Genomic DNA, 13,766 nt, shown 5'->3' on the forward strand with positions numbered 1-13,766 from the left:
CATCATCATATGAATCATTCATTCATATAATGCGGTATATGCCTCTTCCGATGATAAAATTTCACCTAGTTGTGCAGTAGCTAGTCCAATACACAAAATTAAAGATTGATATCTCAATATCTCATATGCCTTCCTGTGATATTAGGTCTTGATTATTTGTACTTTTCTAAAAACCATCCTACTCATAAGTGACGATATCACAAAAATTATCTAAAACTGTGTCTAGCAGCACCCAATTATGTGTGCCACAACTAATTAATAAAAGATAACCAAACAAAACCTGAAGCACCTGTAATGAGTCTCAAATCATAAAACACTACCTACGTGCCAATATTCTTTGGCAATCTAGTTATCAAGTGATCTTCTAATTATCTCTCATCATGATGCGCTAGCATGAAGTGCCACCAATGATGCATAAGCCCCATCAGTAATCTTCATTAGAATATCATGGCTTCCCTTCTCAGCAATCACACCATTCTTCACCACAGCGATTACATCTGCCCCTTTGATCGTGGTCAGGCGGTGAGCCACAACAATAGTTGTTCTATTCACCATAACTTTGTCCAAAGCATGTTGCACTATGCGTTCTGACTCTGTGTCTAGTGCACTGGTAGCTTCGTCAAGCAAAAGAATTTTTGGGTCCTTTAGTATAGCCCTTGCAATGGCTATTCTTTGTTTTTGTCCACCTGACAATTGAACACCTCGTTCCCCTACAGACGTGTCATATCCTTGAGGCAATGAAGATATGAAATTGTGCGCATTTGATGCTGTTGTTGCTGCTATGATCTCTTCTTCGGTTGCATTTCCTTGCTTGCCATAGGCAATGTTGGTACGAATTGATTCATTAAAGAGAATAGGTTCTTGACCAACCAAGCCAATTTGTTGCCTCAACCAGTTTATTTTGAACTTGTGGATTTCAACACCATCTAATAGTATGCGACCTGTATCGGGATCATAGAATCGCTCTATAAGGCCTATTATTGTTGATTTGCCACTGCCACTCACTCCAACCAAAGCAACAGTCTGTAGAAAGTAATATCAGAATGAGATCTGAACAATTTATAAATTTAGACATAAACTAAGTGGTAGTGGTTTGTAGTACCTTTCCAGGAGGGAATTTCAAACAAATGTCCCTAAATATCTGCACATCTGGCCTTGTGGGGTATCTGAAACTAACATGTTCAACATCAATTTCTCCAGTAATGCTCGGTAGTGTTATGCCTGCATTGCTGCTTGAATCGATCTTAGGCTTGCTATCAAGAATTTGAAATATTGAAGCTGCTGAGTCCTTAGCTTTGTTGGAGTCAGGAGCCATGCCAGTAGATTGTGAGACCCCTACCGCTGAAATTGTTAGAGCAAAGAAAACCTACAAATAAGAATTTGCTAAAATTAGAACAAAACACACTCATGGATGGAAATAAGAGCAAGGAAGTGAGATAGCAGCTGAAAGCTTACCTTGAAAACTTGTTCAAAAGTGGCATGCCCGCTTTTCACTAAACGAGCTCCCACATAGAAAATCATTGCATTTATGGAGAACATTACTACAAACGAAGCTCCAAAGCCTATACCACTTACAACTCCCAATCGTACTCCTTGTTTCATTGGACCTTCACACTTCTTCTCATACGCATCCATTACCTTCTTTTCAGAACCAAATGATGCAACAGTTCGGATGCTACCAATTGCATCATTTGCCACTTGACTTGCTTCTTCATACATAAGCTACATGTAATATTCAAATCATCAGTGGTGTGTTTAATTCGCAAAATACTCATTTCGAAATATTATACATTTATACTGACCTTGGCATCAGCACTAAACCCTTTAAGGTAATTTGTTTGAAGTATTCCTTGTCCAATCAACACCGGCGACGCAGCTATAATTATAAGCGCTAGTCTCCAGTTAGCTGTGAAACCTATAGTTAACCCTGCTATGATTGTTGCTATATTCTGCACAATCAAAGCTAATGCATCGCCAACAAGGGCCTTCACGGTTGAAGCATCAGAAGACAGCCTTGCACCAATAGCACCACTACAAGTACAAAAGATTTCAATTAAAAATAACTTCAGAATTTGATGCTAATAGAAATTATTGTCTTTCTTTATTGCACCTTGAATTTGCAGGATCATCAAACCAGCTAATTTGTTGGTGCACAACCTTCTGGAATGTCAAGGCACGAATTCGCTCTATCAATTTCCCACCTGCAATTCCAAAGAAGAAGTTTTGCCCTGGGATAATTGCAAACCCAAACAAACCTATACCAACATACACTCCAGCCCAAACACTGGAGTCTTTTTGTAGCTTATCATGCGGTTCATAAAACATCTTAATGGCTTTTGAGAGCAGTAAACCAAAGATGGGAAAAATCACTCCATGACCTGCTGCAGCAATAGATCCAAGCAGCAAAACTGGAAGCTCTGGTTTATTCAAGTAGGCCAACCTTTTGATAGAAACTTTTTTGCGTTGCTCCGGATCAACCTTAGTTTTTGCAATGTTCTCCTCATCTTCTTCTTCTACTTGCACTTCACAATTAACTGGAGCAGGAACACCAAAGCTAGTGATAGTGAATGAGCGCCGACTACCTGATGAACTTTTGCTTAAAGATCTTGTTGTTGAAAGTCTTATGCTTTCAGACCTATTCATTGGCTTATCTATATCCATAACATTATCTGGATCAGAAGGCTCCGCATCTTTTTCTTTAGCTCCTTCTTGCAGGCGAATTAACTGGCTGTAAGCTCCTTTTGGATTTCTGGTTAATTCATCATGAGTTCCTACAAATCAAAATGACAATGATGTTACTTCAGGAACAAGTTTATTGTAGAAATGAGAATGAAGGAAAAAAAAAAGAATGAGGATGAAATTGTGGAAATGCTCTTACCTAATTCAACAATTTTTCCTTTATGCACCACAGCTATTGCATCAGCATTCCTGATTGTTGTTAAGCGATGTGCAACAACTATAGTCGTCCTATCTGACATCAATCTCACCAATGCATCTTGAACAATTCGCTCAGACTCAGCATCTAAGGCGCTTGTTGCTTCATCTAGAAGTAGAATTCTAGGGTTCTTCAAAATTGCTCGTGCAATCGCAATTCTTTGCTTTTGTCCACCCGATAACGATGTTCCATGCTCACCTACCATTGTGTCGAGCCCCTGACAAAAAACAAAACACTTGTTTTGGATGACAAGTCCTCAACTAAACAAAATAGTAGAAAAGGTAGATTGTATAAACAATTAGGCTTACCTGAGGCAACTTGTCAATAAACTTTGCTGCATTTGCGAGTTCAATTGCTCTTCTGATCTCTTCTTGAGTTGCATTTTCCTTACCATATGCTATGTTCTCCCTTAATGTTGTAGTGAAAAGATTCGGCTCTTGACTTACAAGCCCAATCTTCTCTCTTATCGATCTAAGATGCAACTTCTTCAAATTGACACCATCTATAAGCACCTCACCAGCTTCTGGATCATAAAACCTCTCTACCAAACCTATGACTGTAGATTTTCCACTTCCACTCTGCCCAACCAAAGCAGCCGTTGTGCCACTCGGAACATGCAACGAGAATCCAGCAAATATTTGCACATCTGGCCTAGCAGGATACCTAAAATACACATCTTTGAGCTCCACCTCTCCTTTAATATCGTCCAATACAACACCAGAATTATCATAAGGATCAATCTTCGGTGTTCGGTTGATGGTCTCAAACATTTTGTATGCAGCAGCTGTTCCTGCTGCAAATGCATTCAAAGACGGCGATGTCTGCCCCAGACACCTAGTACAACAAAAGAAGCAAGCAACAACATTATTGAAGAAGAACCACAAAAAGTTAACCCTAAGATGTAAATATATCACTGGTAAACTTACATTCCACCAGTCATTATTGCAAATATAACGTTGATAACTTGACCTCCGTTGTATCCTTTTTCGATGATCATTTTGGACCCATACCATATGGCAAGTCCATAAGTGCCAAAGACAATAAGTAAGAATGTACCCAGTCCAATCCCTGTGGCTAGCCCTTGATGAACTGTACTATTGTAGGCAATCTTTAGCTTCTTGTTGTATCTCTCTATCGCTTGCTTCTCTCCAGTAAAAGATGCAACCTAGAAAATATTAATGAAGTTAGTTATGGACCTCGATATTCAAGATCAAGATGCTTTGTTTCAAGGCCTGGCTAGCTTACTGTTCGAATGGCTCCAACTGTCTGTTCTACTATAGTGCCAGCTTCTGCATAAGCTTGTTGACCACGAGTTGACATTTTAGAAACAATTATGGCCATGATTCCACCAGCAAAGACAATAGCGGGAATGCATGCCAATAATACCAGGGTGAGACGCCATCCTTTGACGAAAGCAATTATAAAACCACCAACAAAGGTCGAAAGGAGTTGAATGAACTTCCCCACCTGTACCACAATCCCACAAAATATGAAGAACCAGAACCGCAACCATATACTAATGGTGAACCCTTGTGAAGTAGCTTAAGCAACTACCTTTTCTCCCATTGCATCTTGAATGAGTATTGTGTCCCCTGACATTCTGCCAATGATCTCTCCGGTGTTTGTTTCGGTGTCAAAAAATCCAATGTCCTGTCTTACAATTGCTTTCAAGTACATGCTCCGAATTCGAGTGGCCTGTCTTTCGCCAGTTACCATCCAACATGAGACCTCTGCGTATTCAGAGCAACCATATATTGCTTCATTAAGAAATTAACTGATATATAGAGCAGGATCAAAATCAACGTTACGGTTAGCTTATTGAAGAAAACACTTACGTAGAAATGCAGCAATTCCAGTGCCAATGCCCAAGTATACGAACTTTAAGGCCACCTAAAACAAAGAACGGAGAAATTAGTTGATTATAAAAGACAATGCATCATCATTCACATACATAGTTATTTAAATTAAGGGTTTACCCAATTTCTTCCGCTATGCATGGAGCTAAAGAACCTAGCTAGTATCATACTATCATAAATAACATGATCGTTCTAAGGCTCATAACTCTGGAAGATGGTTTTTTCTCTTTTGGAAAATTGACTCGTAATTAAAGATTGAAACCTAGGTTTTTCCTCCAAAAACCCTTATTGGGTAATGAAAAGAAAGCCGTATTGCATGTATGTACCTTAGAAATCATGGGGACGATATGTGCACGGTCGGTAGCTCCGAAAGTATTGATAAGACTGCCGAAGATGAGAGTCATGAACGGCTGCGACAGCCCGTTTCCGATGGCAGAGACGCTCCCGACGAACATCAACGCAACGTCATATTGGTCTGCAAACTGAAACAGCTTGAACAACGGGACCTTCTGCTTCTCTACATCGTTAGCTTTGGCTTTTCCATCTCCATGGCCATCTCCATCTTTTCCTTTTTCTCTTTTCATGGCGAGCCGGTCTGACTCGATCGATTGTATTGTTCAGGTTGTGAAGATACAGATGATCATCCTTAAATATGATGAGGTGAATGGGGAGCTAAATTTGTAACGAAACCAAAGGAGTAATTTCCTGGTGTTGATGAGGTGTGATGAGTTCCAATCAGAGTCGTCCTTGGGTTCAGCTGCTACGTTGATTCTCTTCCTCTATTGTTCTACTTGCACTTGTATTCCCAACTTCTTAACATTTTCTTACTTTAAAATAAATAACAAGTTTTAACAAAACCAAGCTATTTTCTACATTTTTTTTTGCCCTTGTGTGCGTCAGTTACTCTCAGAGTCTGGGAGAATAAGCAAGGATATTCAACTAATCATAAGTACACGTTACTCAAGTAATTTTCAGTTCCAAATCTATGGATTTTTTTTTCCTAGCTGTGTGTAAAAATTCTTGTTTCCTATATGCATGTAAAGAGTAGCTGAAGTAATTTCTCATAGGATTGTGAGTGAATCCAACACTATTATGTACACCTGTTTCGATGCTGTCACAAGAATCAAAACTTGTCTTCCCGTGTTTTTCTTTCTTGAGGTTGCTTTTTAGTAATGCTTTTGTTGGTACTAGTTCTCTAAATTCACAGGAAGATTCCCTCGCTTGGCTTCCAAGAACAGTTTTTTAGATGTCTAGAAGCAAAGGGTGGCTACTTAATCACAGTCACACAAAGGTAGTTTTTGCAGCAACAGCTAGCTTTGGTCCATTTGGTCCATCTACTTTCGGCTAATTAAGTGGACTTTCTACCAAATCGAGAGCGAAATACGGAAATACGTTTAATTAAAACTTAACTAATTATACGATATTGTATTTCAATGTTCAAACCAAATTCAACTGCAACTGGTTTGTCCATTCTCATTACTCTTACCACTGTGAGGTGATCCATATGCAGTTCTTTTCAATATCTGTGTAGGGGCCTTTCATGGCCAAGAAGGTATCTTCGTGGTTGTTTTTGCTACCTTAAATTTGTTGCCAAATGTTGTTGAGCACTCGTGGTGATCATTGAAGCAAATTCACATTGTGTGAGTTCCTAGCTATGTACTTGGTGCCATATTCGATTACGAATGAACACTACTCTTATTTTCATAACTTGGCGCCTTGATAGTTGATACAACCTGATACTCTGGTCATATTAGCTTTCACGTTTCTCTCATTTTTACACAAAGGCAACGCCTTAGCAAATGTTTTTCATGGTTATGTCATTTTCTTCGGATTTAAAAACCACCAAATGAAACGGCATGTCTATGTAAATTGATGGGGTTATGCTTAGTATTAACCGAATCACCAATAATGAAACTAATTGTGCTAAAAGCATGAGTGAAAGTATATTTTTTAACTTGTTATTAAGCCTCCAAGGAGTATACTATTTCACATGCCCTCACTCAATCACCCAATGGAAAATGTTGAGAAGGAACTTCTCAATCTTTTTTTTAGGAAAAAAAAAAATCTTTTTTGAGGAAAAACGGATTCTACGCACCACGGTCGTCGTATGAGAAGATTGAATGAAGACTAAATATTCTAAATTTTTTCTTTTCATTTTTATTTTTGATCCGATCAAATTAGATGCTCACAGTAAAAATATATTTTCTTCGATCTAGTGTTCTCACCTTTTTAGTTAGAAACAATTGAGACTGTTTTTTTTTTTCAATTTTGTTAACGGTATTAGTATATATGCATGTAGTGCGACGTAATTGACCAGATCAAAATACTGCATATTAGTTGTTTAATTCACTTGCATCTTGTTGTAGAAGAATTTTCAAAGGAAAAATGAACTTCTCAATCTGAAAAATAATACAAAGAGAAAACGAACCGGTTTATACTTTATAGTGAAGAGCCTCTCTCGGTCCAAGTGTAAAGGGCGGGGTTGGGTCTCACACTTTGATTTTCAAACCAAACAAAATACCTCGGATTCGCGAATTAAAGCGGAAGTAGTACCTCTAGAACAAACAAAACCGGCAAACCCCCCAAGTCTCTTTCTTCTCTGTCTGCCTCTGAACTCGTGCTCTTGAAGCAAAACCCCACTCTTTCTTTCTCACTCTTTCTCTCTCTCTCTTTCTCTTCTTTAAACCCACACCGCCACCTTTACTCACATTTCGCCTCTTTCTCTTTGCTCTACCCAACACTAGGGTTTTCCTCATGAACCTTCCAACTCACCCCCAACCACACCTTGGTCATGGCCTGCACTATCTTCTTGTGCAGTCCTCTGAACCTTGCTCTGCTCAAAGGAGGTACCTTTCTGATTTCTCTCACTTGATTTCAGCTGGATGTTTTCAGATAGATTCATTGGTCCTTGTTTCTCTGTGCTAGGCTCTTTCAAGATCTTTGATTGAATGTTTAGATTAACTTGTTTTCTCAAGTGGGTGGTGATGCTTTTTTCAAGTTGAGTTTTTTATTGATCCGATTTCATTCAAAATGCATTTGGGGTTTCTTATGTTAAGATAGATAAATATTACATTTTTATATAAGTAGCTTCATTGATTATGCTGATTTGCAATGGCCCTCTACTTGGGTGTTCAGTTTAGCTTGTTTTCCCCTGTAAAGTTTGTGTCTGTAGGAGTTTTAAAGCTTGGAATTGGAGAATTTCAATTCTAAAGTAAGTGGAGATTTTGGGGATTAAGGTGAATCAGATCATAGGAAAAGTTGGAATTGAAATTTTCTCATGGGGAGAATGTAGGGGATGAGATCATGAAGATGAGGAGAGATGGGAAATGGGTTTTGGTATGGTATACAGTGCAGATGCCAAGCATATGCTAGTGTTCCTTTGTGTTTTAAGATGGAGATTGACTTATGGATATATCTTGCAATTGTCTGGATGAAGAAAGTTTGATTAGTCTGTGTCTTGGGGTCAGTTTCAGAGTTCAAGGACAAGGTCCAAAGGAATTTTAGTGCATTCTTAAGTTTGTTTCTACATTCAATTCCAAGTTCTACAAATCTGGTAGAGTGAGCTTAGGAATTTGGCTGTTGAAACTTGAGACATGTATCCATCAAAGCACATGCACTGTACCTTGTTGGTGGAGTGGGCTTAAGGGTATGGAAGCACATACATATGTACTAGTCTATCAGGCCAAAGGAACAGTCTGATTTCATTGCTAAAACTACTCTAACCATGTATATGGCCAAGCCTATTTGACATGTATGAATTCCAAATTAGGTATTTACATCTTTTGTAGCTAGTGCTGAGGTGTATGAGAGCCCATTGATTGATGTTCTAATGTTTTTAACTATTGGTTGAATCCAATAATCTTGAATGCAAGAGTGATGCTATCTCCTTTTCTCCCTTGTTATTATATGACTTTTAGTTGAACATCTGTATTCCAGCATCCGAATACATTCTCAATCTATGTAGAAATACTTACCGCATGAAAAATTTTGTAGTAGGCCAAAAGTCATGAATCATCTGTGTGGCAGGGGTTGAATCACAATGTTAACTCCACCATAATTCCTTCTGATTTTGATTTAAAATTGGATGGAACCATAAATCTTAACAGAGATCAGCAACCGTACTCGTCCCAGAGGGTAATATTAGAACATTTTTGCCTTTTTGGCAACATATTGAGAACGACCCCATAGATGATTTGTGACTTTAGCCTTTTATAACTTTAATATTATCCATGTTGTTAACTTCTGGAAATTTCTTTCTAGTTGTTCTTGCACTCATTCTCTTGACTCATTATCAATTATAGGTTCAGAGAAGGTAATGCTGCTCCAAGGAAATGCTCCCTTCCAACACTGTACAGGAAAGATGATTGAATCTCTCTAAGGTACTGTTGGGTTTATGTATTGGAAATTGGAATACATAAGGTTTGAGGTGGGGAATGAAGCCATCGGTCCGTGTAGCATAGTTAGAAAAAAATTTAGTAGCAATGACAATTTTTGTAAATCACTATTAATTTGATATTCTTTATGGATAATATCTTTTGTGCTGCAACTTCAAGTTTCTGGTCTCTGTGAGAGCAACTCGTTTAGTGCTTGTGTTTCTTGGTAAAAAGGCTCCGCAATGGACCTAATCTTTCCATTCAGCGTTTGGGAGATAGGTATTTGGTAGGGAAGTAGTTCTTAGTGCAATGAAGAAAACACTTGCTCTGCTCTGCTTCCCTGCTGGAGACTTCCTCAGATTTGGGTTCTTGCATTTGGGTCCTAAAAGTAGCAATTTACACGGCTCCTATTTTAACTACTTGACTGACTAATGAGGCATTGTGGTAGGTTTTGAAAATTGTACAAGTCTTGTCTTCACAATGTTCCCAAGTCACTATCCCTGTAATTCAAGTATCTTTTGCTTCACCCAGAAAGAAATTGCATGAAGATTTTGGCATACATATGTTGTTGACACTTCACCCACCATATCTAATTACCGAGTGAAACAACATAGCCTGAGGTTGACGATCCGGCAAAAAAAAATTCATAGAACGACAAGCTTATTATAACAGAAACTGTGATACTGAAGTATGAGAGAATTCCAGTAACTTTTATTTTCCTGCACCGTAGTCTCTCCCTTTCAAGGGCTAACATATCAAATCAAAGCATAACAGAGGAGCTATGAAGTTATTTGTTCCCAAACTTTATAGTGCTTAAATTTACTAAGGTAAGCTAGCTTTAGAGCACATCTAGTCTTGGGTGCCATTGCCATCCTCATCACCATGTTGAATCCTCATGACATCTATGTACGACTTCCCCTCGAGTTTGCGGGCAAAAAGTGCCCTGAAGTAGTCTGCGACACCTATTCTCTTGAACAATGCTGGTCTCTCTGGAGTAATGAGGCTCGGAGCAGGACCCAGGTCTCCTCCCAAGTTTGGACTGTAAAAAGTAGCTATCGACAGCCTCTCCTTCTCCTGGTTCACCGTAGCCCGATGCTCAATGCTACGGTAAATTCCATTCGTCACAATCTGTTGAGACGTGTAGATATACATTATGATCATATTTTGTATGCAATAGGTGTTGCGTTTAGTGCCTTACCTCCAAAATATCTCCAACATTGACGATGAAAGCATTGTTTAGGGGTTTAATCGGAGTCCACCTTCCATCTTTCCTAACCTGAAGACCTTCCATTTCATTCACTTGGAGGAGGATGGTCAATCCAACAGGATCTGAGTGAGGGTTAAGGCCAATGACAAGCTCTGGTTGCTTACATGGTGGATAGTAGTTCATCCTAAACATTTGAGTCCCTTGGTCAAACAACTCCTCCATATAGTTAGCTTCCACTCCCAGTGCTTTTGCCATGAGGTCAAGAATCTTCTTGGCAAGATCTTCTAGTTCCGCTGAGTACACTTCTAGGTCATCTCTACATCGATCAGTGTAGTTTAACGTAAGAATTATAACGATCCGAAGTATATGTAATGTCGGGCTCCCCTAGAATAATTATTAACAACCTGACAATATAACATATGTCTACGAAAAATAGATCGAAGACCTTAATTGTTGAGGAAGCTTGGGGAATAGATGTGGCTTCCTGAAATGTTTTGGGAGTGAGATCAAATAGAACATGTCTGACCAATCAAGTTTCTGGTTCTCAGACACAACAAATGCTTGTCCAAAACCCTCCATATCTTCTGGCTGCTGCCAAAACTGTTTCTTCTCTTCCATTGGGAGACTGAAGAACTCTTTGATCCCCGACTTCACACTCTCCAACAAAGTTTCACCAACTCCATGGTTTATCAACTGCAATATATAACATCCATGTCTATGAATTTAAACATATACAACTGTACAGTTTAGATATAGTTTCACTTGATATTTATAAAGGCAAGGCAAGTACACATTGAATTGGATTTTTTTTTGGACCCTCGTGGTTCCTTTGCAGCGATCATTTTAGCAAAATCTAGTTGACGAAACTATAGTTATTAACTTATTAATTATGGTTCAGGTCATTGAATTACATGCAGAAATGAAAGCTAGGCATTCTCTCTAGTACTCGTCTAAGTATGTAATACATTTATACGTACGTACCTGGAAGAAACCCCACTGTCTGCAAGCAAGGTGGAGCTTCTGCAACTCTGCTGGCATGGTTTCATCTGAAAGTAACTTGTTCATGTCGATCACTGGTACTTGGAGTAGTGAAGTGGCCGTCTCAGATACGAAGGGGGGATCTTGATCAGGGCGAACATATCGGTGTGGGACTGTGGTGAATGGCTCTTTTCCAAGCTCCTGGACGCAAGGCACAGGAAGGGAGCTCCCTATCATTGTTAGTTCTTCCTCCATTGCTCCAAACTCGGACACCAAGTTCTTCTGGATGATCATTTATCTCTAAGAACTGTGGATTTGAGTCAATAATTGTGCATAGCCGAGACGATCAGTATGTATAGCACGTGCCATATGTATTTACCTGAATGAGACACGTTTCAAGCAGTGGAATTCTGTTTGGTTTGGTAATGCTAGCTAGCATTAATTGGTCACCATTCAAAAAGATAGGTAATTGAATGACACTAACTTTGGAATGGAACTTATCATGAATTGGTATCAATAAGAATCGGTATCAACAAGAATCGGTATCGGAATATTTCATTTTATTCTACTGTTTACTTACCATAAGGAATTAAAATATGAATGAAACTAAATTACGATTGATGTTGTTTACTTACCATATAGAATCGGAATTAAAACTAGTTTGATTACTAAAATACCCCTACAAGAAAGGAAGCTAGATGTTTGCAATTTCTTTATTGTTCTTCTTTCAAATATGTAAATATTCTTAGATGATATATTCATCAGACCACCTAAACCATATATATTGGTTGACTTAAGTGCGTGTGTTCAAAGTTTTGCGACACAGATATGAACACTCATGAATGAAATATAACCGAACGAAACAGAGAGGAGACGATAAACAAAAACAACAAAAACAAAGAAGCTTATCGATCACCATGGAAGAGAGAAACTGGCCTTGGAGTGTGTCGTCTTCTTTTCTATTTTATCGTCTTTGTTTTTTGATCTAACAATATTTTGTTGTCTTCTCTTCCATAAATATATATATATATATATATTTATAGGGTTGGGTAATTTAGAAATATTATAATTATGTGAGGATATTTTAGGGAGAAAAAATTGATTCCATTACCTTGATTCTGATACCCACCTCCCTCCTTAGGTATCGAATAAGGGGTTTCGTCAGGAATCGATTCCTGATAAGCAAGTGGGACCCACATCCATTCCAATACCTTGACATGTTAGTAAACGCCGGAATTCACCCATTCCGGAATCAATTACACCACTCTCAATTCCATTCCAAGTTAGTAAACATGCCCTAAGTTTTCAAGTAGTGGAATTCTGTTTGATTTGGTAATGCTAGCTAGCATTGGTCACCATTCAAAAAGGATAGGTAATTGTTTGATTTGTGTTTGACAAGACGGATAGCTAATGGTTTTTTTCGACAACTGGATCCGGCTCCTCTAAATTGAGGAGCCCGTGAAATTAGTCTAAGTTCATAAAATCCACTCTTTTTCTAATCTAAGAGTTCTGAACAGGACACGTCACTCTTAAATCAATTTAAGTTAACTCATGGTTAACTTTGGTAACAGCCGTCAACTACATTAAAAAAACAAAAAACAAAGGGTTTACGTCTACTGCCTGGTCTATTGCGACTGCTATCTTGATCTCTTGCTTCTACGCTGATTGACTAGCAGAGGGTTTATGTCTGTTGCTATATTGCCTTCCAACTACTATCTAGCTATCTTTATCGACTTGCTGTTTAATTAAGGATAAGTACAAGAGTGTATGATTATTACTAGCTGAATAAAACTTTCAGAACATATCCTCTGTTCCCAGGCATTACCCTTCAACAAGGACTAAGGATGATATAGTTTTGTAATTGAAACCTTATTGGCCGATTTTGGAATAGTTACTGTGGGATTTGGATCGGTTGCATTTACTATACATTGTGTACTTTGAAAGAGGACCGTTTCACCAGTGGCGGAGCCAGGATGAGAATGTCACATGGGCTAATTATAGCATACAAAAAATTTTGTTCGACGATGCGAGAAATTTTAATTAATTAATAAATGACACATACATAGGGGGGACGTAATAAGCCTTACCCTCAAACACATAAATAAAAACTAATTAAATTTTACTCTACGAGGCCCCAAAACTTCAAAATCATTAATCACCGCTTCAGCAAATTCCTTTTCAATGTGAAGCACCATGCAATCATCAAGAAAATCATCCTCTATCTTATTTCTAAGTTTGCCTTTTAACACGATCAATGTGTTCATCAGACATTATTTTCTGTCAAACAATTCAATTATCAATATCAACTAATCAACATTCAACAATCAACCATTCAACATCAAGCTTTAATCTTAACCAATAAACCATATATATATATATATATATATATAGTCTGTGAAAGCATGCCAAACAAACAT

General features: G+C 38.3%; 2 protein-coding genes across 2 annotated transcripts; both read right to left on the bottom strand.

Annotated features, from left to right (window-relative positions):
- Positions 1 to 378: 378 nt before the first annotated feature.
- Positions 379 to 5,375, bottom strand: LOC101298875 (ABC transporter B family member 9-like). Its single transcript, XM_004295366.1, has 12 exons — positions 5,118 to 5,375; positions 4,771 to 4,825; positions 4,490 to 4,665; positions 4,181 to 4,402; positions 3,862 to 4,100; positions 3,244 to 3,769; positions 2,879 to 3,152; positions 2,111 to 2,771; positions 1,803 to 2,031; positions 1,456 to 1,722; positions 1,103 to 1,366; positions 379 to 1,023 (listed from the first exon to the last, which is right to left on the bottom strand). Exons 1-12 carry the CDS (start codon positions 5,373 to 5,375, stop codon positions 379 to 381), a joined length of 3,816 nt encoding a protein of 1,271 aa, XP_004295414.1.
- Positions 5,376 to 9,986: 4,611 nt separating this feature from the next.
- LOC101299169 (protein SRG1-like) lies at positions 9,987 to 11,643 on the bottom strand. Its single transcript, XM_004295367.1, has 4 exons — positions 11,353 to 11,643; positions 10,922 to 11,064; positions 10,363 to 10,687; positions 9,987 to 10,292 (listed from the first exon to the last, which is right to left on the bottom strand). The coding sequence occupies exons 1-4, from the start codon at positions 11,641 to 11,643 to the stop codon at positions 10,014 to 10,016; spliced, it is 1,038 nt and encodes a 345-aa protein (XP_004295415.1). The 3' UTR covers positions 9,987 to 10,013.
- Positions 11,644 to 13,766: the final 2,123 nt, after the last annotated feature.

This window comes from Fragaria vesca, linkage group LG3, assembly GCF_000184155.1.
Source record: "Fragaria vesca subsp. vesca linkage group LG3, FraVesHawaii_1.0, whole genome shotgun sequence".
In the NCBI taxonomy this organism is placed as follows: Eukaryota; Viridiplantae; Streptophyta; class Magnoliopsida; order Rosales; family Rosaceae; genus Fragaria; species Fragaria vesca.

Bases quoted from the DNA above. Each gene is read 5' to 3' on its own strand.
- LOC101298875 (XM_004295366.1), bottom strand. From the start codon at position 5,375: ATGAAAAGAGAAAAAGGAAAAGATGGAGATGGCCATGGAGATGGAAAA. The intron at 4,666-4,770 runs GTAAGTGTTTTC...CTGAATACGCAG, and splicing joins TGGAATTGCTGCATTTCTAC to AGGTCTCATGTTGGATGGTA. The intron at 4,403-4,489 runs GTAGTTGCTTAA...ATTGTGGTACAG, and splicing joins AAGATGCAATGGGAGAAAAG to GTGGGGAAGTTCATTCAACT.
- LOC101299169 (XM_004295367.1), bottom strand. From the start codon at position 11,643: ATGATCATCCAGAAGAACTTGGTGTCCGAGTTTGGAGCAATGGAGGAA. The intron at 11,065-11,352 runs GTACGTACGTAT...TATATATTGCAG, and splicing joins GACAGTGGGGTTTCTTCCAG to TTGATAAACCATGGAGTTGG. The intron at 10,688-10,921 runs GTCTGAGAACCA...TGATCGATGTAG, and splicing joins TTTGGACAAGCATTTGTTGT to AGATGACCTAGAAGTGTACT.